The following is a 24,859-nucleotide window of genomic DNA, read 5'->3' on the forward strand; positions in this document are numbered from 1 at the left end:
GTGTATCAGAGGATGGTCTTCTTGGGCACAAATGGAATGAACAGCCCTTGGTCCTGCCTAGGCTGGGAAAGTGGATGGCTGGTGAAGGGAATACTTTTATAGCAGAGGTGGAGGGCGATGGTATTCAGACTTATTTCTGGAAAACAAGGAAGGAATAACATTTGAATTCGAAATGAAAAATATCCAACTAAAAATCAACAACAACAAAATGGTATTTTGAGCTTTGAATCAAAATAAGCCACAGTCAGGAAACAGAGAATTGTATGCCTATGGTTTTCTTCAAATATGCTCAGGGGCCAGGTAGGTTCTGGGTCCAGGCTGGACCAAGTAAGTTCCTGCCACTGACTGCTCTTCTATTCCTTGTTTCCAGAGGCACCATGCAGATTAATATTGGACCAGAGATGTGAGCAGAGCTGGTCAGAAGTGGCTTTCTTTCCTGTGGTCTCAGGATTATCTGCATTCCTGGGTGTTCAGCATTTTCTGCCCCGGGATTTGGGTTCAGGATTCCCGATGGCTTTAAACTCCCTTATACCATGTTTATATGTCCTGGGAGGTGTTACAGAAAAATTAATGTTTATCCTATTAATTTGGTCAAAACTGTCATCGACAGAGTATAATTTAGAGGTAACTATATATTTGACAGCAAGCATACACAGTGGGTAATGTATGCATGATGAAGGTGAAATTCAGAGTTGGAAACACAGTGCACAGTCACTGTATAAATGCCTGTGAAGCTCAGTCTGACTGGGAAGTGATTTGATGCCCAGTCCCCATGAGAATTCGAGATCCATCCCTCCCTGATAGCTGTGGGACTTCAGATGTTGACACTAATGATCAATAAAGAAGGTTCTTAAGAGTGAAGAGTTTGAGATTACTCCTTTATTGACCAGAATACAACCAATTTACTTGATAGTAACCAGATGCAGGTAGTCAATATATACAGTGTATATCCTTATCAAAATAGAAAAGCAAATGAACAAAACAACAACAACACATAAATAACAAATCTTCAAATGAACAGAAGGAAAACCAAATAACCAAAACAATTAAAAATTAACCAAACTTTAAATAGAAGAATTGCGCTAAGCATTCTTTTGCTGCTCCTTTTGCAGAATAGACTTATAGCCTGTGGCTTTCCTTGGAGACATAGTAGACAAGCAGTTAGTGATGGTAACAATCTTTTCGAGAGGAGGGGAAGTAGGTCTGTTTTGTTGGAGTGGGGGTATTAAGGAAAAAGCCTACCAATGCTGAGAATAAATGATATTACAGACTTTGTCACAAAGTCTTTCCAATATTGTGAATTGATCTCCACGAAACTCTTCTGGGTGACCCATCAGGACAAGTACAAATTTACACGTGCACAGTCTTTCTGGATGACCAGCAGCTCTTGATTGATGTGCATCAGCACTTCTCTGCGTCCCTCAAAAAGTGCACACTTTTTGGAGATGCTGAGGTGAAAGTACGGCCTATTCAATCCAAAGAAGTTAAACTAAAGGAGGAAAATGCAGTCCACAATTGCTATGGACACTACAGATGAGACGCAATAGTGGTGTATTTGCTGTGCACACTTAGTTCTCCTCCTGTAGCACTTCTCTCCAAGGGAGATCTTGTCCTGGACTGTGTTATGTTCGAGTTTCTGCTGGAGAATTTCAGACCTAGCAGAGCAAGGGAATAAAGAATTATTGAGTGGTTGTCAATTCAGCTCTCCCTCTTACATCAGCTCTATTCAGTTGGACAATCCAGCATGACCTGTCAGCTGAGGTCAGTCCCTGCATCCCCAAGTGACATAGAGTACCTACGCTTGGATTTATATCTCAGCTTTTAACACTGCTAGAATTTGAACTGTGGACTATGCACTGTGCTGGGATTAAGAGAAAAATGAGCATATTTCCCCACTGGTCCAGGTATATGACATTGAATAATAACATTGTAGCTGGGTCTGAATCTGAGTTCAAGAGTGGTATGAGCAACCTAGAATACCATGTGGATTCCTTCTGGAGAACATGCCCAGAATTGAGGTGAAATTTCTGATTATGTTAGCACTGAAGGAACCCGTCTAGTTTCCATTTGTAACCACTGTATCTGCAAATACACAGAGAAGCCATCTCACATCAGATCCATGGGAATTGCATAGATCCTGTAATCACTGAGAATGTGCTCCATGCAAATCTTCCCAGCGTACACACGGACATTAAAGGTGCTTTTGATGTAGAAACAGAATAGCACCCCTGTAAGTCTATGGCTAGTGTAAGGCAATTTGTGAGAGGACAGAAGAGAAAATGTCCTCAGATCTTTCCTGAGAGATCATAGGAAGAAAGGAGTAGAACATAGCAAGAAATACAGAGGATCATATATATTGTTTCATGGGCAAAATTCACATGAACTGTACCAGAACAATACTCTGAGTAGCTCCTTAGCTGCCTGAGGCTGAAATCCAGGTGGGGTGGTCATCCACCCAAAAAGGGTATTTATATAGGGAAGGATATTCAAATGGCTTCTTCCAGCCTATGTTCCTACCTGAACATTAATGCTTAATGTAAAGATTCCCCAGGATTCACTGGAGGTATAAAAACAAATGTTGAGTGTAATATGTACATAGTGGCCAGAGCCCATAGACAGCTCAGTCAGTGATGTGCTGTCCTCCCATAAACCGTCATAGACTCAGGGTTCTTTCCCCATTAACAATCTGGCTTAGCAAGTCCCAAAGGTTGTGTAGAGCTGTCTTGTTGCTCAGCAAAGGATCATATGTTGGTGGTGGACTAGACTCTTGTTCTTGTTCACTCTTTCAGACTTTCCCCAAAGTGTGCAACTTCTTCTAATCGGAGCTGTCTTTACCATAGCCTGAGTGACTTCATGCCCAAAGCTAGAATCATAGGAAATCTCCATAACCAGGATCCAAATCAACAAATTTTCTCCCCGTAATGTGATTGTTCCAGAGATAATTTGAATAAGTAAGTAAAAGCTTGCATGGATTATCTCACACTGAATCAGAATCTATGGAAGGGCTCCATCGTATGGTACACTTTCACTCCTTGGCTGATGGACGTCTGGATAGATTCTCCTTCAAGGTTACTCTGGGACCACTACAACACTGATGCTCCCTAGTTGCAATGGCAATACCTACTCCTTGTTGTGGAATCACTGGGTTAACTAAAACTTCTGTTCCACTTTCTGAACATGGCTTCTCATAGGGCTACCTGTTCTTACACTGTCAGACCCATTTGAAGCTCATCATTTCTCCTAACCCATTGAGGCTGAAATTAACTGAGAGAAAATGATGTTGATCGACACTTGCAGAATGCTACACAGATAACATAGAGGAGCGCTTTGGATTATCTGTGCACCTAAAGGGATTCCTGAAACTGCCCTGTTCTTGCACCACAGCATAGCTATGCGACTTTTTCTGGATGACGATACAATTCCAAGCAACTCAAATTCTCAATGAATAAAATCCAAGCCAAACTCCCAGGGGAAGTTGTAGTTGCCAAGGTAGCTCGAAAGTAATGGTAGCAGGCAATGAGGAAAGCAACCTTGGAGAAGACACAGTGAGTGACATAACCTTCCAGTGGGCTTTCACAATTCACAAAGAACAGAGAAGCCGCATAAACTCATGGATTTTATACAGAAGCCTTGCACTTACCGCCCTGTACTCCATTCCTTTGATGTGCTCCAAAGGATTTCAATGCAGATCAGTAGTTTTGCCCCTAATCACTTGAAAATCTAACTTTACAGGTGTTTTTGTGTCCTCTTTTTGGGGGTTGCATTTCTAAAGGATTTTATTGTCCTGCTTCTACACCATAACAAAAAGGGACCTGCAAGCTCTAGGCCTGTACCATTTGTTACCCCTGTGAAAAACGACTCACTTGAACATATTTCCACTCCTCCCCCAGACTTCACAAGATAATTCTGTTCTGAAATTTTTGGAAACAGAATAAATTAGTAATTTAAGTGTCCTTTTGCTGTACAGAGCTAGATGGAGATGCCAAATGACTGGGCAGCTCTATTTCATGTTTCATGGATGTAAAGTGAACGCTTAGAGTACTTTTCTCTCATGAAACTTGGAAATAGAGGGAAACACATGTTCACTACTGAAAACATACACACACACACACACACACACATATACCCACACACACACCACACACACACACACACACACAAACACACACACACACAGACATACACAGATACTCACTTGCACGCACAAATGAAAACTTTGATCTTGTGCAGCACATTTCCTGTTGAGTGAGGAATTACTGGGAACAATGCTGTGTACAAGTCTCTTAGACTCAAGCAGGCTGTGCTGCCCTGGCCTGTACTCATTTCCACTTCAGGAAACCTTTCTATGCAGATACTTGCTGGTCCGACAAGTAAGTTACATGTTCTGCACAGATAGCCTAAACAACACAACATCAAATCCCCAAGAGAGAGATTTCTAGGAAAAGACTCCATCAAGCGCTATGCTGACTCATCATAGGCCCCTCACTAAAACTACCCTGTTTCCTTCATAGAAGACTTTGGAAGCATCAGAGAAGACAGTAACTAATGGTCAGTTCCCAGGAACTTTTCATCACATTAGAGTTCATGTGATATTAAAACAACCTCAATGTCAGTCAGAAAAAGGCTAAATAAATAACATACAGTGAATTTTCTGGAATGCAGCACTGTGTACAATATTGAGAGGGAATCTATCCTGTGAGAATGCAGTGCCCATGATATAGTCAGCAAAGAAATGTCAGCAGAGGGATGCACTCTAGGATTCCATGCAAGATCATGGTGAAGCCAATAAGACAATCCAGAATCTTCCCGGGCGATAACTCTGTTCAGGTAAAGTGAAGAAATCTAATCCTTATTTTTAAAATAGCTGAATGGTTTAAGAATGTGTTGAGACAAATAAGAGAGGGGGCTCCACTTGGAACTGGACGAATGATGCAAAGACTGCTGGCCAGCACAAAAAAAGGAAGCTTCATGTTTGTTGAGAGACCTAGGCTTAAAGGACTAAGTTAGATAATGACTGGACAAAACTGCATGTCATGAACTGGCCTCCCCGCATGCTCCCTAAGATGCAGGTCAGCACAGCAATGCACCTTTCTTGAGAATTGGGGGTATATACTGATAACTTTGTTCTTGATGTCTCAAATCTCTCATGGCAACCCTCAGCCTTTGAGAAACCTTTTCCACATCCTTGCTCTTCTAACCAGCTTCAGACTGTAAGGCCCAGTTATGAACTCTGCAGGAGCACTCAAATAAGACAGGACTGACATGCTGATACACAGGCTCTGTAGTTACCCAAGATCTATGAAGCATGAAGTCACCATCTTCATATACAGGGACATGAGGGGAGGAAGAACAAAAGCCACCACAAATGAAAATGAGAACCATTTCTTTGGCATTTCCACCAGGCTCTCCTCCTTGAAAACTACTTACTTCCTGAGTCTCACACGAACCCTGTAAAAAAAATGAGCTCCAGGCTTTTGCTTCATCCCTCAGAGCCCTGTTCTAGTCTAAAGAGGGGCTCCCACATAGCACCCTCCATACATAATGGCATGTAGTGCTGTGCTGTGTGATCAACCTATCTCTCTTAATGAAGTGCAGATTCTCAAAGAGCAGGAGCATTTGCTTTCCAAACATGCAGTTTCTTGAAAAGGGGCTATCTCAACAGAGGGCCTTGTAAACCATCACATGAATGAACACTTGGATGAGACCTAGGTCAGGACATGGATCCATCAATAGACAGTTACATTGGTTTGTCTATGTTTATGTTAAGACATGAGGACAACCTGACCATGAGGCCTAACCCTACCTGCTGTTGCTTGGCACTTGGGTCACAGATGTTCATTCCGGCCTCTTCACAGAGCCTCTTTGCCTCCACAGAGGATGCTGGCAGTTCAGTCTGCTCCACCAGCAGTTCTCTCTTCTCATTCAGCAAAATCTGTATATTGTTCTTCAATTGAGCTTGTTCACGCAGGAGCTGGGATTGCCTGATGCTGAACCACAAACAAAAAATGGTAAATCCCAGCCAGCTTCTATTTGCATGTCACTCCTGCAAGTCCAATCATCCCTTCAAGGGTCCTCATCCTCAGAAATCCCCAGAATAGAGCCACACTATACAAGTTAGCACCAATTAGAGGAGGTCAAATCCAGAGGGCACATTCCACAAGAATCAAAGTACTTCTGAAAATCCTGACATTAAGACGGTTTATATAAATCAAGGAAGAAGAGATGGTCCATAAGGGAGCTCGTATGTCCATGGTATGGTGAAGCCATCTTCACGTTGTGGGGAAAGCCCCTCTGAGGGCTAGTTGAAGACCCAATAGCTATACAATCTTGCCATGTGTTTCTCATGGATCACAGATCTTTAAATCTCCTGTCAGAGTCCTAGAGATTCAGAGTTGATTGATATTCCCATCAAGGTGCAAACCATTTCTATCTAGAGGATCTTTAACGGGGAAAATAACAATTGGAGGGTCTTCTACACCCTTCACATGTACAACTGAGTCCAAGAGCTACAAATCTAAGACCCTTGCCAGGAGGCAGCCTTCTTGTTAAGAGTCAGACACTACAGAACCAGAGCCCTGACTTTTGTTAAAGTCATACAGGACAGAAGCATTCCCTGCCTAGTGCTGGATTCTCATCTCTGTCAGCGACTCACCGGTAGGAACTGTTCACTTGTATGAGCTCCTTGTACCTCTCCATGGCATCACTTATTGAGTTGGTCATCATTTGCATAGCCATCATTCTCATCTCATGTTCAGATTGAAGGACTGGCAATTCGACATGCAGCCTGGGTTAGGCCAAAGGAACAAATAATGTTTTGAACTCACGATTTCAGAATTAGGTGAAATGTAAATAAAAATATATAATAAAAAATTTCAAATTCAAGGAATGGTGGAAGGGAAGAAAATGGCAAAGTCAAAAACCAGACCAAAACCCAACAGTGAGACTCAATCCACAGAAAATATTTCTATGTAAATAAGCAAACATTTGTTTTGAAATAAGGACTCCTTGGAATCCTGAGAGATATGGTTCTGCAAAGACTCACTATATAGGAGGGGGCAGAGCCTGAGAGCTGCCTGTTTGGGAATAACAACAGTCAAGACCACAGTGACCATTTCTAGGTCACAATAAACAATCCCTGGATAGTTAAAAAAATAAAAAACTAAAGATCAAAGCAGGTGAAACAAATTAGTTAAAATCAGACTGTTCTATTATTTAAACTCAGTATGTACCACATACTTGCTCCTTCAAAGTATTTGTACTGGTTAAGTTTATTATCCTGGGCACAGGAAAACAGAGTCACAGTACCAGTTGGAGGGACCTGACCTTCAAGAGCTGGCAAGGTTAGCATGATGGAATTGACTAGTTCAGGAAGAAGATTCCTCCAGTCCGTGCCACAGCTTTGGGCCCAAGAGAAAGCTGTGATGACATTTCTCTTGTTTTGAAAGCAGGTATACTCAATCCTTGGTTTCTATTATTACATGAATTCCCAGAGGGCATAACTAAGTTTGACAGGGAAGAGGATTTATAGCACCTCCTCCCCTCGGGAGAGTCCTGTGTGCCACCAAGGTATACAGAAGGTCAAAGTGCTCTTTTGATCAGTGTGGGCCTCCACGTACTCATCACTATCATGACCTGCAGAGTGTTGATCAAACAAATCCTCAGACCCCATCAAAGGTCCCAGACGTCCTGATCCTGAGTAAACACCACATATACTTCCACATACATACATAGCAACCCATATCCAAACACATTTAGAATGCCAACTACATCCATGGAGGTGCCATAGAATCAGTGTATAATGAACAAATTCAGAGGAAAGAGTGATGACGTGCAGGCATTTCATTCACACACACTTGCAGCAAGTGTGACCAGGTCCTTCTAGCTGTTGAGAGAACCAACGCTAATCCAAGAGGCTCGGGGTCAAGTACAAAAGAGGTTGACCCTAAACACACAGCACCTAGCTTATCTCACAAGCAAATGCCTGCCAAAGCTCCTTAAAATCCAGGATGAGAGGTGAAACTTTCTCGTGCTATGAGTAAATCTTGAGGTAGCAGAGAGAGAGCACAAGACAGTGAACAGGTTACTGGGCATAATGACTACCTGTGGTCCCACTCATCATAGATATAAAGGTCCAGGAATTGATAAAGTTCATCCCTCTCGAATTGACACTTCTGGATTTCAAATTTGAGTTCCTCCAGTTCCTTTAGACGCTCCTCTTGCTGACTGATGACACTTTGGGATGACGCCTTCCTACCAAAACCTGTAGATAGATAAACCCAACTTAATTTGCATATTTGAACCAATGGACAGAATAGATCATTCTGAATCCGAAAAGGAGGTTGAGGAAGGGGAAATGGTAGGGACTGGGTGAATCCCTGAAAGAACAGAAAAGCTTTCTTAAATGTTGATTCTTAAGCTATGTCCCTCTTCCCAACCTCTAATGCCATACACGTGCCACACTCACTATTACACAATCACCGGCACTGAAAGTTATAATCTGACTGAGACATAAACATCTGCGACATTGTTATATCAGATGTGGTGCAGATAATCCTGGAGTTCATAATGATTTCATAATGCTTAGCACCATCAAGCTCTAACCAAGTGTGGTCCAGCCCAAAATGTCTGAGAACTCAATTCATGACTAGGGGTGCATCCTTCTTTGTTCTCGCCATCAGAGACTTATGTAACCTACAGTAATCTAGAGGATGAAGTGCTTCAACTCCCAAACATGGATGGTCACATTGTTAATCTCACAGTGCCTCCTCCTGCCATTAGTTGACACTCACAGTTAAAAAGCTTCAAGAAAAGACACTGAAGTCTTACAACTTTATGGCTTTCTCTCAAATTAAAGATCAGGAACTCCTGCCTCTTGGTTTGCCTTTGAAAAATCCCAAGGCTCCTGCTTGTAAGGCCTAGTCTTAGAAGGCACATCTCAAACCTACCTCCTTGAGGATGTTCCCCAACTCAGCCCACGACTCACCAAGCCTTCCCCAGAATAGTTTCCTCCTTCCTGTTTCACTAGAGAGGGGTTGAGCTTCCCTCTGACCTGGTGCGGTCTCTCCTTGATCAACACTTTCCTTCCGAAATAGCCTGAGCAGCTGGCGAAACATGCCTGCTTGTGAACCCAAAGGGAACTGAAGTAATATCCCAAAGGCAGTTGGTGTCACCACAACACTGGTGACATCACAGAAGATTCTAGGGATCTCTTAGATACAATAGAGTGTTCAGTGAACGTCTTACTGGTGATGTCACTGGAAAATTCTATGGCCTACCTACTAACAAGCTCTCCCCACACTGATGAATTTCTGTGGGGACCCTTTCCTCCAGTCTCTCATGTGTCACTGGGAATACCATTTGGCAACCTCTATTTCAAAGCTAGATATGTCTCTCTGCTTCATTAGAAGTCAACAATGCTTTTGCTGGGGAGGGTTGCTTACAACCCTGAATTGGAGAACAGATTTTCTTTAGCACCCAAAACTCTAGGGACCAAGGAGGAGGGAGATTTTTCTTAAAAGTAAAATCTACTTCTCGAGACAATGCATGTGACACACATTTCGATTCCTGAGCTTTTCCCTTTTTCTGGAGGCCAATATATTTCTTCTATACCTCTGAGTGTATAAAACCTGGAAATATTTGCTTACTGTGCAGTCCTTGAAAGCCGACATTGTTTCCATTTACATATCCATGTATTTCACAAAATCAATGGTCTATAATCCTATTTTTTTGCAATAAAAACTCCTTTTACTTGGGAACATAGTGATCAACTACAGGGCATATATAAAATAATAAATTTCTGTCCGTTTTATATATTATGTAGGACATCCTCCCTTTCTCAAATATAACAAGACAATTAAATTGGACATCAGTGAGCAAATGTCCACTTGGACCTTGTGTTACTACATTGTAACTATATAGCCATCACTTCTCCAATATCATTCTTCGTGAATAGACAAGTCTAGGTATGAGAATATTGGGGACTGCACCATGATCTTTTACTTGTAGCAAACATAAGAATCAGGAGGATGGGAAGGGAGTGGAATGGCCTGAGTTCAGGTTGAACCTCAATTTTAATGGGTCCATACGTTCAGGAGGGAGTCTATTTGGCATTGTGATATATAGATTCTGGCTTCTTATCATAGGTGTTATAATAATTCAACATGAATGTGTGCTATAATGCCACCCCACCTCAGAGATGTAAGAGTGAAAATCATGTCTGACCTTTCTGGGAAGAACTCTGCCTTTTACTACCATCTGGAGTTATACAACATCACTATACAAAGCTCAGAAGAGAGGGGTGCAGATACGCGGGCCTTAGAAATTGAGGATCTTTTCTACTGATCAAGCCACTTGTTTTTCCTATGTAATTTTTCCCTTGCTCTTTTACTAATGGTGGCTGACTTCTTTCCTGGCCTGAGGTAAACTGGAGTCCAATCTTTTGGATTACCGAATATTCTATTTTTGAGATGACAGTCCCACCAAGGGTCCTACTGCATACAGAAGGTATGAATAATTCTCAGGGGCTGGAGTAAGTTAAAAACGTCTGTGACAACAAAGAACTGATTAAGAAAACAAGAGCCCAGCTGCTCATCAAGATCACAGTTGTATGATAGTAAGAAAATGTAAATAGGGCATTGGGTGAAAAGATAAATTAATTAGGAGGTCATAGGCCTAGAAGGGGTAGCCTTTGCTCTCAGTGGAGCTGCCATTCTTTCTGCCATTCCTCGCCCTCTGCCACAGGACCAGAGACTTCCCCATACAACTGGCTGGCCTTGCCAAAGACCTGGCAGGGCTTCTCCCTGTAGAATAGGACAGTAGAGTCCTTGAGGACTCACCAAGAGGTCTCCTCCACACAGGTTCCTTGTTGTCAAAGGGAAATGTTCCTGCAGAATCCTGCCATGGCAGCAGGAATTTCAACCTGGCTGCTCTTGGTCCAGCTCACTGGGTGCAGGCCTGAGGCCCAGGGGTATCTGGGGAAAGAAGCAGCATGCACTACCTCACAGCTCTCTCTTTGTTGGATGCAACTGCTAGGACTGTGATAGGATTTTTGTTTCTTGTGTGTTTATTAGAAATACCTACAAAGCTGATTAAAGTTGTAACATGCCTTCATACCCAGAGTGCAGAATGTTTTTAAATCGTTGTTGTTCCTGTTTTATGTTTGGATTTTGTTCTTTAATCCCCTCAGGAAATTTCCCTGTGCTTAGAATGTTAAGCACATGCTCAGGAGGGATCGATTATTCAAGTTAGGCAAAGCTTTTGTTCTCACCATCACTCCACAGATGATGCCATTACTTACTTTCAAATAAGAAAACAGTTATAGAGAAGTAAATTAACCTGTAAGCTATCACTGAAGAAACACATCATGATTGTGGAATGGCACCCCAGTATTTTGTATTTCCTAAGTTATTTTTATTTTAAACCCTTTTATTTGATTTTTTTGGGGTACATTTCATTTTTTTTAAATCCTTAAAGGTATCTTTTATTCCTCTCGTCCCATTTACAAGGTGGAATTTCACCTCTGATTGTTAGTCCAGATAGTTTGGTCAATGGCTTAGATATCACCCTGGCCTAGTTTCCTTGCCATAAGCTGAGTTAGAAGCAGGCTCAAAGGTTCAGGACTCAACAAATAATGAATTCCACTACATCTGGATCCCTAGACTCACACCCAGGAAGTGACTGGATTTCCATTCACTATTTTAAAAAAAAGATGCAGTTCATTAACATGTAAAAAATTTCTCAAGTATATTAAAGTGTTTACATTGTCATACAGTTTTTTAATACCTGGCATTCATCTTTTTCCAAATCCTAAAATTTCTTTCTTATTCACATTTTCTTTTTTTTGATTATTTCTTAGTGTTATTATCATTTTTTAAAATTTTAGTTTTTTTAATAGATATATACTTTTTATTCAAACCTTATTCCCTTTTCCAGCTTTTGGTCCATAAGCCCCCTGCTGTGCCCTCTCCCATATGTATGGTCCCCCAATCCACGCCACTTAGAAACCCCTTCCTGGATATTCCACTGCACTGAGGGTCCAACCTTGGAAGAACAAGGGCTTCCACTTCCACAGGTGCCCCAACAAGGCTAGTCTCTCCTACATATGCAGTTGGACCCCTGGGTCAGTCCATGTATAGTCTTTTGCTAGTGGTTTATTTGGTTGGCATTGCTGTTCATATGGGGTTGCAAGCCCTTCAGCTCTTGGAATCCTTCCTCTAATTCCCATAAAGGGCGTCCTGTTCTCAGTTCAGTAGTTTACTGCTAGCTCTGACCTCTTTATTTGACATGCCCTGGATGTGTCTCTTAGGGGAGATGTATATCCGGTCCCTTTCAGTAAGCACTTTTTAGCTTCATCAATCTTACCTAGTTTTGGTGGTTGTATATATATGGGCCACATGTGTGGCAGACTCTGAATGGCTGTTCCTTCAGTCTCTGCTTTAGATTTGGCCTCCATATCCCTTCCTATGGATATTTTTGTTCCCCATTTTAAGAACGAATGGGGCATCTGCACTTTGGTCATCCTTCTTCTTGAGTTTCCTGAGATCTGTAGATTGCATTTGGGTAATTCGAGGTTTTGGTCAATATCCACTTATCAATGAGTGCATATTGTCAATGAGGGGTGCTGAGTATCTGGAAGAGAATGAGGGAGAAGAGATGTGAAGAAGGACGCCAAGACAAGAGTCTGATCAAGGCGACAATTTTATTTTTCCCCAAGGCTGAATTTGTACCATAAAAAGGGTAACAGAGAGAGGAGAGAAATAAGAAACATTTACCCACGCCAAGGACACAATATTCATGTGGTCAGGGAATTGGCTGATGTTGACAGGTTGTCAGAAAGGTCACAGGTTTCTCATATCTATTAGTCAGCAGGATGTTGGTTTTTCAGAAAGGTTACAGGTCATGACATTGGGTATCTTAACGTCACACGTTATCATATGATTATTCATCTTGACCACCATATTTGTATTAGTCTTCTGCAGCTGGCTGGGGATTTTCCATGAACCCCATCATACTTACTTCTAACCATAATAATAACATCAATAATGGAGGGCTTCAAGGCCATCGCTCCCAACAGCATACCAAGTGTGTTTTTCTGTGATTGGATTACCTCACTGTGGATGATATTTTCTAGTTCTTTCCATTTTCCTATGAATTGAACGTAGCATTGTTTTTGATAGCTGAGTGGTACTCCATTGTGTAGATGTACCACATTTTTCGAATCCATTCCTCTGTTGAAGGGCATCTGGGTTCATTCCAGCTTCTGGCTATTATGAATAAGGCTGCTATGAACTTAGTGCAGCATGTGTGTTGTTGTATGAGGGAGTATCTTTTGGGTATATGCCCAGGACAGGTATAGCTGTGTGCTCAGGTAGTGCAATGTCCAATTTTCTGAGGAACCTTCAGACTGATTTCCAGAGTGCTTGTACAGTTTGCCATCCCAGCAACAATGGACGAGTGTTCCTCTTTCTCCACATCCTCACCAGCATTTGTTGTCACCTGAGTTTTTGATCTTAGACATCCTGACTGGTGTGAGGTGGATTCTTAGGGTTGTTTTGATTTGCATTTCCCTGATGACTAAGGATGTTGAGCATTTCTTTAGGTGCTTTTCAGCTGTTCGATATTCCTCAGCTGAGAATGTTTTCTTTACCTCTGAACCCCATTTATTAACAGGGATGTTTGGCTTTCTGTACTCTAACTTCTTGTGTTTTGTGTACACTTTGGATATTAACATCCATCAGATGCAGGATTGGTAAGGATTCTTTCCCAATCTGTTGGTTGCCTTTTTGTCCTAATGACACTCTCCTTTGCCTTACAGAAGCTTTTCAGTTTTATGCGGTCCCCCCATTTGTCGATTTTTGATCTTAAAGCATAAGCCATTGGTATTTTGTTCAAGAAATTTTCCTTAGTGCTCATGTCTTCGAGACTCTTTCCTACTTTTTTTTTCTATTAATTTTAGTGTATCTGGTTTGATGTGGAGGCCCTTGATCCCCTTGGACTTAAGCTTTGTCCAGGGCAATAAGAATGGGTCAACTTGCATTCTTCTACATGCTGACCTCCAGTTGATCCAGCACCATTTGTTAAAAATGCTATGTTTCTACCATTGGATGTTTTAACTCCTTTGTCAAAGATCAAATGACCATAGGTGTGTGGGTTCATTTCTGTGTCTTCAATTATGTTCCACTGATCTGCCTGTCTGTATGCCAATACCATACAAACTATTGCTCTGTAATACTGCTTGAGGTCAGAGATGGTGATTCCCCCAGAAGTTCTTTTATTGTTGAGTATAGTTTTTGCTATCCTGGGTTTTATGGTATACCGAATGACGGCAAATTGCACTTTCTACCTTTATAAAGAATTGAGTAGGAATATTGATGGTGATGTCATTGAATCTGTAGATTGCTTTTGGCAAAAAGGCCATTTTTTTTGTACCATATTCATCCTGCCAATCTATGAGCATGAGAGATCTTTCCATCTTCTGAGATCTTCTTCAGTTTCTTCAGAGATTTGAAGTTCTTGTCGTACAGATTTTTAATGGCTTGGTTCAAGTAACAGCATGTTATATTATAGTATTTGGGAGTATTGTGAAGGGTGTCATTTCCTTAATTTCTTTCTCAGCCTTTTTACCCTTTGAGTAGAGGAAGGCTACTGAATTGTTTGAGTTAGTTTTATGCTTGGACAGTTTGCTGAAGTTGTTGATCAGGTTAAGTAGTTCTCTGGTGGAATTTTGGTGTTGCTTAAGTATACTATCATATCATCTTCAAATATTAGTGTTTTGACTTCATCCCTTCTAATTTTTATCCCTTTGACCTACTTTCATTGTTTGATTGCTATGGCTAGGACTTTAAGTACCATATTGAAAAAGTAGGGAAAGAGTGGGCAGCCTTGTCTAGTCTCTGATTTTAGTTGGATTCCTTCAATTTTCTCAGTTTAGTTTGATATTAGCTCCTGGTTGGATATATTTTGCATTTTCCTATATTTAGATATGGGCCTTGAATTCCTGATCTTAACAGGACTTTATTAGTGAAAGGGTATTGAATTTTGTCAAATGATTTCTCAGCATCTAATGAAATGATCATGTGGTTTTGACTTTGTTTATATGATGAATTTCGTTGATGGACTTCCGTATATTAAACCATCCCTGCATCCTTGCCATGAGGCCTACTTGATCATGATGGATGATTGTTTGGATGTGTTCTTGGACTCAGTTTGCAAGAATTTTATTGAGCATTTTTGCATCAATATTCATAAAGCAAATAGGTCTGAATTACTCTATCTTTGTTGTATCTTTGTGTGGTTTAGGTATAAGAGTAATTGTGGATTCGTAGAAGGAATTTGGTAGTGCTCTGTCTGTTTCTATTTTGCGGAATAGTTTGGGCAGTATTGGTATGAAGTCGTCTATGAAGGTCTGATAGAATTCTGCACTAAATCCATCTGGTTCTGGGCTCTTTTTGGATGGGAGATGTTTAATAACAGTTTCTATTTCTTTATGAGTTATGGGGTTGTTTAGATGGTTTATTTGTTCCTGATTTAACTGTGGTACCTGGTATCTGTATAGAAAATTGTCCATTTCCTTCACATTTTACAGTTTTGTTGAATATGTTTTTGTAGTAGGATCTGATGATCTTCTTAATTTCTTCAGATTTTATTGTTATGTCTCCCTTTTATTTCTGATTTTATTAATTTGGATACACTCTCTGTGACCTCTGGTTAGTATGGCTAAGTGTTTATTTATCTTGTTGATTTTCTCAAAGAACCAACTCCAGGGTTACTGATTCTTTTGATACTTGGTTTTGTATCTTCTTGTTTGATTTCAGCCCTGAGTTTGATTATTTCCTGCCTTCTACTCCTCTAGGGTTTATTTAATTTTTTTCTAGAGCTTTGAGGTGTGCTGTCAAGCTGCTGACATATGCTCTCTCTTGTTTCTTTTTGCAGGCACTCAGAGCTATGAGTTTTCCTCTTAGCGCTGCTTTTATTGTGTCCCATAAGTTTGGGTATGTTGTATCTTCATTTTCATTAAATTTGAAGAAATCTTTAATTTCTTTCTTATGTCTCCAAAGACCAAGTTTTCATTGACTTCAACTTCCATATATATGTGGGCTTTCTGTCTTATTTGTTGTTATTGATCAGCAGCCTTAGTCCGTGGTTTTTTTAAAGGATGCATGGGATTATTTCTATCTTCCTATACTTGTTGAGGCTTGTTTTGTGACCGATTATATGGTCAATTTTGGAGAAGGTACCATGAGATGCTGAGAAGAAGGTATATCCTTTTGTTTTAGGGTGTAATGATCTATAAATATATGTTAAATCCATTTGGTTCATAACTTCTGTTAGTCTTTCTATGTCTATGCTTAATTTCTGTTTCCCTGATCTGTCCATTGATGAAAGTGGGGTGTTTAAATCTCCTACTATTATTGTTTGGTGCAATGTATGATTTTTTTGAGCTTTAGAAAGATTTCTCATTGTTTAGGGACACAACTGCTATATACTTGACAAATATAGCAATAACCCAGAACATCCGCAGGAAGCCTGTGACCGTTGGCCACATGAATATGAGTGTCTTTCAAAATTCATCACGATTTTGGTAAGATCTTTCGCGTAATTGGTGGCTTGGCTTCCCACAAACATGGTCCAGTTGTCTAGAATCTCCTCCTTGGTTAGCACTCATCCTTGTTTTTGTCTTACTCATACACAAGATGCCAGGCCTCAGCCTTCACATGGTCATAGTCCTGAGGGAGGATCCAGTGGAGAATCACATCCTAGTCCAACTTCCCATCCTTGTTCAGATCTGGGAAATCACTGAACTGCTCCCCAGACAAAATCCAGTCTGTCTCAGGGCAATTGTCCTCGTGAGGAAAAGATGTCCACAATGTACTCATCCTGGTCCACAAACCCATCCCCGTTCTTGTCGATATCCTTCAGGGTTTCCAGAACTACAATCTCCTTCATATGTTCTAAATGCTCTTAGTGTAGGAAAGCAATGAACCCGTCCTGAGTAGCTGTCAGGTCACCGTCAAGGCCTTAAACCTCCTCTCATCTCATGGAGGCAACTTTTTAAAGTTGTGATGATCAGAGCCATCTTGGAAATCAGCAAGGTTAACCAGGTAGTAGCCATAGGTGGCCTGCTTGTATTCTTCCCAGGAGATCTTTTCGTTTATGTCCCTGTCATAATCCTTCCAGAGTTTAGCCACATTATGGTAGATGTATCTTTTCTGTACATGTTTGATCCAAACTTTCAGGTCCTCAGTAGTAACAGGGCCGCCTCCATCACTGTCAATTGGATCAACAATTTTCCCCAGCCTCTCCTGCTCTCGTTCAGGATTAGCTATCAAAGGTCTTGGAGTCCTCCTTGCCCAGGAAGACCTCATGATCGTACAGGAAGCTGTGCTTGTCCTTTGGTGGCCATTCGCCCAGCTCTGAATCGGGACAAACCATGTGCTCCTTGCTCATCATGCTTTTGGCCCTGAACGCCAGGACCAGTGCCAGCAGCAGCCCATGGAGAGTCCCAGGCTGACACCATGCACCACAAAGGGAGGCAGCAGGGAAGTAGGGGCTCAGAGCACCTTAGCAGCTGTCCATCCCCAGAGAGGGCTTTTGTTACATTTCAAATGTTAACCGTTTTCCTGTTTTCCCATCTACAAAACCCCTTATAAAACCACCTCGTCCTTCTACTATGAGGGTGTTACCACACCCACCCCACTACCCAGGCCTACCTGCCTCCCTGTTCTGGTTTCCCCTACACTGGGGCATCAAGCCTTGACAAGACCAAGGGCTTCTCCTCCCATTTGTGCCCAAGAAGGCCATCCTCTTCTACATATGCAACTGTAGCCATGGGTTTTTCCATGTGTACTCTTTGGATGGTGGTTTCAGCCCTGGGAGCTATGGGTGTTTCTTACTGTTTTTCTTATGGGGCTGTAAACCCCTTCAGCTCCCTCAATCCTTTCTCTTACTCCCCCATTGGGGACCCTGATCTCAGCTAAATGGTTGGCTGCAAGTATCTGCCTCTGTATTTGTCATGCTCTTTACCCTACTCTTTTGAGCAAATCACCACAGAGCAACGAAGATGTATTGTCTTGGCATGATGATGTACAGACAAATAGATGATGTCTTAATTCCTATAATTCCTATAATTCTATAAGTATTCCTAAAATGAGATTAGTAATTTTAAGCTCCTTTATAATGAGAATGCTATTAAGTTTTCTCTGGTAATCAAAATTGCATTGAGAACTCTTCTTCTTAAAGTGTCATGAGTGAATTGCTTCTGCAATACCAAGCAGGCATCTACAAATTAGAGCCCATCCTAAGAGGGTATAAACCAATTAACCAAAGTTCATAAAAAGAGAACTAATGATTTACTATAGGTGCAAGGACTGAACATAAATAATTGACTGGATTTGCCTGTAGGTAATTTCACTTATTCTTTTCTCATAAAAATTACAGCTTTTAACTCTCCATGAATGTGCAGAGCTAGTGACAGATGGTGACAGTTTATCCTGATGATTACTCTTCATGGATATGCATGTAAACATTCTCTGTCTTAAACTGATTATCCAACTTATGATTTGAATTCCTGTGCAAACTTGTGGTGAACTTTTCACCATGTGATGCTGTGTTCAGAAAGATATACAAATGCTGAGGAGAAAGAGAGAGAAAGCTTTTTAGACAGAACTGAACTGAAGAGAACAGAACTCAAGAAGAACTTAGAAGTAAAGGCATAGCGTTGAGAGTAAGGCATTGAGAGTAAGGAAATTATTGTGTCATAAGAGCAAGAGGAAAGGAGATAAGAAGAAGAGAGCAAGGAGAACCTTATAGGCAAACTTTATGGAGGCAAACTTTTGTAGAAATTTTAGGAAAACGGAAGAACTTAGAAATAAAGGTTAAAATCACTGCTCTTCAGCCTTCAGCGAGGCTCACTGAGTAGCCTGTGCTCTTCAGTCAGGCTCACTGGCTAGCCTGTGCTCTTCAGCCTGGCTCACTGGCTAGCCTCTGCTCTACAGTCAGGCTCACTGTCTAGCCTCTGCTCTTCAGTCAGGCTCACTGGCTAGCCTCTGCTCTTCAGTCAGGCTCACTGGCTAGCCTCTGCTCTTCGGCTGGGCTCACTGGCCTATGGGGCCCTAGCACATCGCTTAACCATCTGCTCATGACTGCCTGACCACACTGACCACCTGACCGCCCTGACTTCTTAAAGTCGTCTTCTAAAAGAGCACAAGAAACCAAAGAGAAACACCACAGTAAACTATTCCAATGGGCTTTGCTTAACCTTAAGTACTTTCATTATTTCTTTAAAAGAATGAAATATAATTTCGGCTATTCATATAGCCAAGAGAGCTGTGCAGTAGTCATCGCTTTATGGAATTTGGTGCTAAATCAAAAGATTCCTTAATTCTATTACGATGTTATCTGTATGCTGTACGATGTACGTTTAGAAAACACAACACTAAATTCCTAAAATATAGATGTTTTAAGACATCAGCTCATGGAGAAACATAACTGCTTACCTATCTAGACTGGCCTTTTTTGCTATACTGCAGGTACAATCAATTTTCCACACTACTTCCATGATTTTCAAGAATGATTAAGACAAAAATAAGTTGAACATAATGGCCAGAAAGGGGGTTCTGTCAAGTTGTCTTATGTGGGACAAGATACCAAGCTGTAACTGGTCAACCTAAAACCACCTGTTCCCAAAACTAGCAGAACTTACAGAAAATACATACTTTCTTATCATTCCTCCTCCCAGATGGTCAGAGATTTATTGAGCACCTACTACAATCCTAGCCCTGTGCATCTAAGGGTGTAATGGTGAATAAAAAAATTAATAAAAAGCCTCATTAAGGAATAAAGAAAAATGAAACATAACTTTGAAACTCAGAATTCAATATAAACAAAACCACCATTTCTTTAACTGGTGATTTCTGAAAACTTCATCATTTTTTCCATGGGCTTCTATAGTAATGATACTGAGTCTTGATTTTGTACATCACAAAAAGCAAGTCACACTTCTTTCTTGGCTCCCACAACTGTCAAAGGGAACAACACTGTCGCTGTCCATTGTGCTTCCCTATCAATCCTGCTATGGATGGTAATGAATTCCAGTCTTTTCAATGTGAAAACAGGCCACCACTTGAGGGCAAAGATTATTAAAATTACCCAAACCGGTATATTCTCTAAAATTTTCACATAGCATTTTACTGATATCACAATGTAAATTCACCACAAATATTTAATCAATGAAAATATTGAATAGCTCTGCAAATAGGAGCGATAATCATATATACTTGAAAACAACTATCATGGAAACAAACGATGTAATAGGAGAAAAGTTACATCACTTAAAGGTACAGAAGCAGCAAAAAAGACACTACATTTCTTGGTTTGAATGTTAGGTGATACACTTGATCTCTAAAGACAGGCAATGTACTTGATTTTTAAGCCCTTCAACTGTGCCCTGTCCACATAGAAACTGCAGTAGATGACAATCTTTTGTAAGATTTATTTATTTATATGTGAGACAATGCAGCTGTCTTCAGACACACCAGAAGAGGGCATCAGTACTCCTTACAGATGGTTGTGAGCCACCATGTGGTTGCTGGCATTTGAACTCAGGACCTCTGGAAGAACACTTGGTGCTCTTACCCACTGAGCCATCTCTCCAGCCCTCACAATGGCCTCTTACACAGCATCACAGTGGTCTATTTCACTAGATGGCTCCAGGATGATAACAGAGAAACTTTCACAGTTCCTGAGCACTTCTGTGTTCAAACACCACCAGTGCCCACTCTGTGCTGTTGGCACATTCTGACCTTCTCCTAAGGGTTGTCAGCCACAAAAGGGACGGGTTAGCCCCAGACAGCATTCACTGCCCAATCCTAAAAACCCCCTCGATTCTGAAAAAGCCACATTCCATGCTTGCTCCATATTTGAGGAAGCCAAATGGTTGATCTGGCTCAAGGCTCTACTTTTCTTAGCTCATCAACTTTCTTTTCCACTTCTTGTCACAAGAAGTATGTTTTTATGCTGCAACTACACTGCAGTGTGTGAAGGAAACCACCATAAACTCTGGGTGTCACCTCTTGAAATTTAAAATTCATGGCTTTCTAATCAGCACCATGGAAAATAAACAAAAACAAGCAAAACCATTCCAAAGGAACTTGCTGATCTGGAGGCCTGCTCATAGCAGGTAGGAAAGAATTAAATTATGCAGAACTGTAATCTCTCAGAGCTTTGGAGTCTAAAAAAGAGGAAATGTCTGTTTATGTTCCCTTTTAATTGAAGGAGGGTATTTTACATCTTCCAAATACAATCTCTTGCAAGGGGCAACCAATTACAAAGTAGATCAGAAGAAATCTATTAAATAATCATTCATTGCCTGAGGTTTTAAGGAAATATTTTCCTATGATCCCTGTCCTTTAACATACAATGGAAACATTACAGGGAGTGTGCCACCAGGCTAAGCTGCCTCTGAAAAGCCTGTCCTGCCCTGGCAGGTACAGGTCATTTAATTCTAAGTCAATCTGGAGAGAGGTGACAGCCCCAAGTTGCTCTGGGGATGTCAGAGCACAGCTCTCATGCACACTCCAGACCACCTCTCCATTCTTTCCCAATGCCATAGGCTTTCCAATCCCTGCTTCAGCTCTCCATACATCCCTGAACCCTCCCTTCCCCTACCCAATGGGCTCACTTTGCATTGCCTCCTTCTGCCACTGCTTTCCCAGGGCGGGGGAGGGGGGGGCCCAGAAGGAGCCTTAGGAGGGACGCGGGTCTCCTACCTACCTTGATGATGCTGCTCTGGCGGTGCAGCCCGCCCTGCTTGCTCCTTGCTGTCCCTGGGGAGCAGACCGGAGGTCGGACTAGGGGTCCACGCACAGGTCCCCTGGCAGGGCTGGCCTGGGCTTCATCCCTGGAAACTGCAAGGCTGCAGTCTCCATTGGAAACCCCGCCGCTGTCTTAGCGCGCCCTCCCGTGGCCGAGGTGACCCCCAACGCCGTTACCGCCCCCTTCTCTGTCAGCTTCTTCTGATTTTTCTTTTCATTTTTTTCTTTTCTCTTTTTGTTCGCGATGTGGCGACTGCGAAGAGCTCGTCTCCAGGAAGGAGGACATCGTGCAGGCAGAATCACCTCTGGGCCCTGCCGGGGTCGGAGAGGGAGAGAGAGAGGAGTCAGCTTGGGCGGCGGCGCCCTGGCTGCCGGCACCCGCAGAAGGAAAACTCGCCCAGGCACACGCGCTTCTGCGGGCGCGAAATATAACGCGAGCGCCCCGCCCGCTCAGGCCCCGCGCTCACCCACGAGCTCCGCGTGCCCTGAGGCCGGGCTCGGGCGCGGTCGAGCTGCGGGGTGGGAAGGACACGTGTGCCCACTCCGTGGCGCAGACAACACGGGGAGGCAGGACAAGGGGAGGCGTGTGGTGTGGAGCTCCGGGCTCCGCTCAGGCCCGTCAGTCCCCTCTCAGGGCCCGCGGAGGCCCGGGCGGCTTCTTCGGGCCTCCAGGCCCACCATGACCAACCTGAGGCCATCACAGCCAGAGCTTCCTGGTGCCCCAGGCTGGAGGCTTGGGCATGGCGATTGTGGTTGCCACTCTCCTAGGCCGGCTCAGCAGGGCACAAGCCACCACCTGCTGTCCTCTCCTGAAGACATCTTGATGGGGCTGAGAGCCCACATCCAGCAGGCGAGCCTCAGTGCTCAGGGCCATGGTCTTGGGTCTGCACCTTGTTGCCAGCCCCTCACACATATGGCAGCATCACACATATGGCTCCTTCTACCAACCGCCACTAATCACCATTTGGACATTCCATTACAGTGTTCTCAAGAAGAAAGATTGCAAAAAAACACGAAAAGAATGAAATTTAAAATCTTTTTTATCAGGTTGGAGAGATGGCTTGGTGGTTAAGAGCGCTGCTTCTCCATTGCTCCCAAGTTCAATTCCCAGCAACCACATGGTGATCCACAACTATCTGTAGTGGGATCCAATGCCCTCTTCTGTCTGAAGCTCTCTTCTGACATTCAGGCACACTCGCAGAGTGCTCATGTACATAAATAAATAAATCTTTAAAAATAAAACCTTCTAATCAGTTAATGTATCTACATCTAGAAGCTAGAAAAGGGTCACAGCAATATTAAAAATAACTCAGAAATAGTAAAGGGATGTACGAGAGTCACAAAATTCACTGGGCAAGATGGTGTATACCTGCAATCCCAACACTCACAAGGCTGAGGTAGGTGGATTGCCTTGAGTTCAAGGCTAGACTAAAGTGTGAGTCCTTGTACTAGAAAACAGAACAATTGGGGAGGGGATGGAGAGAGAGACAGAGAGACAGAAGAGACAGAGAGACAGAGAGACAGAGAGGGAGACAGAGACAGAGACAGATAGAGAGAGAGAGAGAGAGAGAGAGAGAGAGAGAGAGCGAGAGAGCTTGATGTCATTTCCTGCACTGATGACAAGCTACTGAAGAATGTGAATGTCTCCTATCAAGCACAGAGTGTGCTAATGACAGAATGGGTTTCTTATTAAGATATCATAAACTATAGATGGAAAAGTAAAGGAATGTATAATAAATAAAAGAGAAATCAGACATCGGAAACCTAAATTTAGAAGACTGTATATGTTTAAGTCACAGGGGAGGGAATGGGACGATGTGGGGGAGAGAATAATCAGAATAAATTATATATGTGTATGAATATGGAAACTAAGAGCAACCAATGAAAAGAGAAAAGCAGGTTTATTTTACGATGAAATTGAGTTCCCATATGACACTATGTAACATTTTGTAAATTGATTATATGAATTATCAGCAATAAAAATCAATTGTTATTAAAGATGTGGTTGTGTTCATATTATTTAGAAATGTTTTAAATTCTTTTTATTTATTTGCTTATTTATTGATTGATTTTTTTTAAGATAGGGTTTTTCTATATAGACCAGGTCGACCTCACAAAACAGATCCACCTGCTTATGCCTTCAAAGTGTTAGGATCAAAAGTGTATACTCACACATGAAAGTTACATTCTTAAAGTGATAAAAAAGAAAGTACAGTTATCAACATGGTACAATTATTGAACAGTGATCAAGTGAATGGAAATATCAGAAACACATTTAAGGCATTAGGTCACTGTTGTTAAAAGGATCTTAAGCAGCATATATAATTCAAATCATCCAGGAGACACATTTCGAAAAAAAAAAACAAGAAACTGGGTAAACATGATTTAAATTTTTTAATCTATTAAAAATTTTAAAGTGCATTCGATATGAAAGTGTAAGTGATATACTTCACATTTTTGCTTATATACCATCTTCAATTTTATGTGCATTCTGCAAATATTGTCCATGTTTATTCAGGCTCTTAATATTTCCCCATGACTGATAACATTCACAGATATCATATTGAGCAAAATGTATATGTTGAGGTATAATAGAATTTTATTCTACACAGTATAGCATAGAAATATGTATATATAACTTCCCATGTATGTGTGTATATACATATGTAAATGGCTCAAGAAAATGAGTATCACTTTATCATTGTAGTATTATTTTCATCAAAATCCTGAGAACATTGAAATGGCATCAAATACTGACCAGATTGGCAAAAAACAAAAAAAACAAAAAACAAAAAGAAAAAAAAAACTCCAAAAAATAAAACTCTTATAAAGAATCTAACGATACTAGGAAAAGATGCAAAAATATTAAAGTCTCAATGAAAAAAAAAAGCCCAGATGAAATACTGTATATTTTCTCAACTCTAGGATAATGTATTTTTGTACAACTATCAATAAAAGGCCTGAATTTTGAAGAATTCAAAAGTAGTGCAGTATAATTATGCAGTGGACAATACTGTTGCATACCATTTTACATAACTGCATACACTCTC

General features: G+C 41.5%; 1 protein-coding gene across 3 annotated transcripts; it reads right to left on the reverse strand.

Annotated features, from left to right (window-relative positions):
* Positions 1-852: 852 nt before the first annotated feature.
* LOC134480521 (uncharacterized) lies at positions 853-22,144 on the reverse strand. 3 transcript variants are annotated; one of them, XM_087568579.1, is made up of 6 exons: positions 21,769-21,933; positions 12,361-12,627; positions 8,101-8,260; positions 6,653-6,784; positions 5,804-5,987; positions 865-1,655 (listed from the first exon to the last, which is right to left on the reverse strand). In XM_087568579.1, the coding sequence occupies exons 2-6, from the start codon at positions 12,515-12,517 to the stop codon at positions 1,650-1,652; spliced, it is 639 nt and encodes a 212-aa protein (XP_087424705.1). In that variant the 5' UTR covers positions 12,518-12,627; positions 21,769-21,933; the 3' UTR covers positions 865-1,649. The 3 variants fall into 3 exon arrangements, with proteins under 3 accessions (XP_087424707.1, XP_087424706.1, XP_087424705.1); XM_087568580.1 differs by lacking the exon at positions 12,361-12,627 and having other exon boundaries at positions 859-1,655; positions 21,769-22,144; XM_087568581.1 differs by lacking the exons at positions 8,101-8,260; positions 12,361-12,627 and having other exon boundaries at positions 853-1,655; positions 21,769-22,144.
* Positions 22,145-24,859: the final 2,715 nt, after the last annotated feature.

Source organism: Rattus norvegicus, chromosome 9 (assembly GCF_021556685.1).
Source record: "Rattus norvegicus strain SHRSP/BbbUtx chromosome 9, alternate assembly SHRSP_T2T, whole genome shotgun sequence".
In the NCBI taxonomy this organism is placed as follows: Eukaryota; Metazoa; Chordata; class Mammalia; order Rodentia; family Muridae; genus Rattus; species Rattus norvegicus.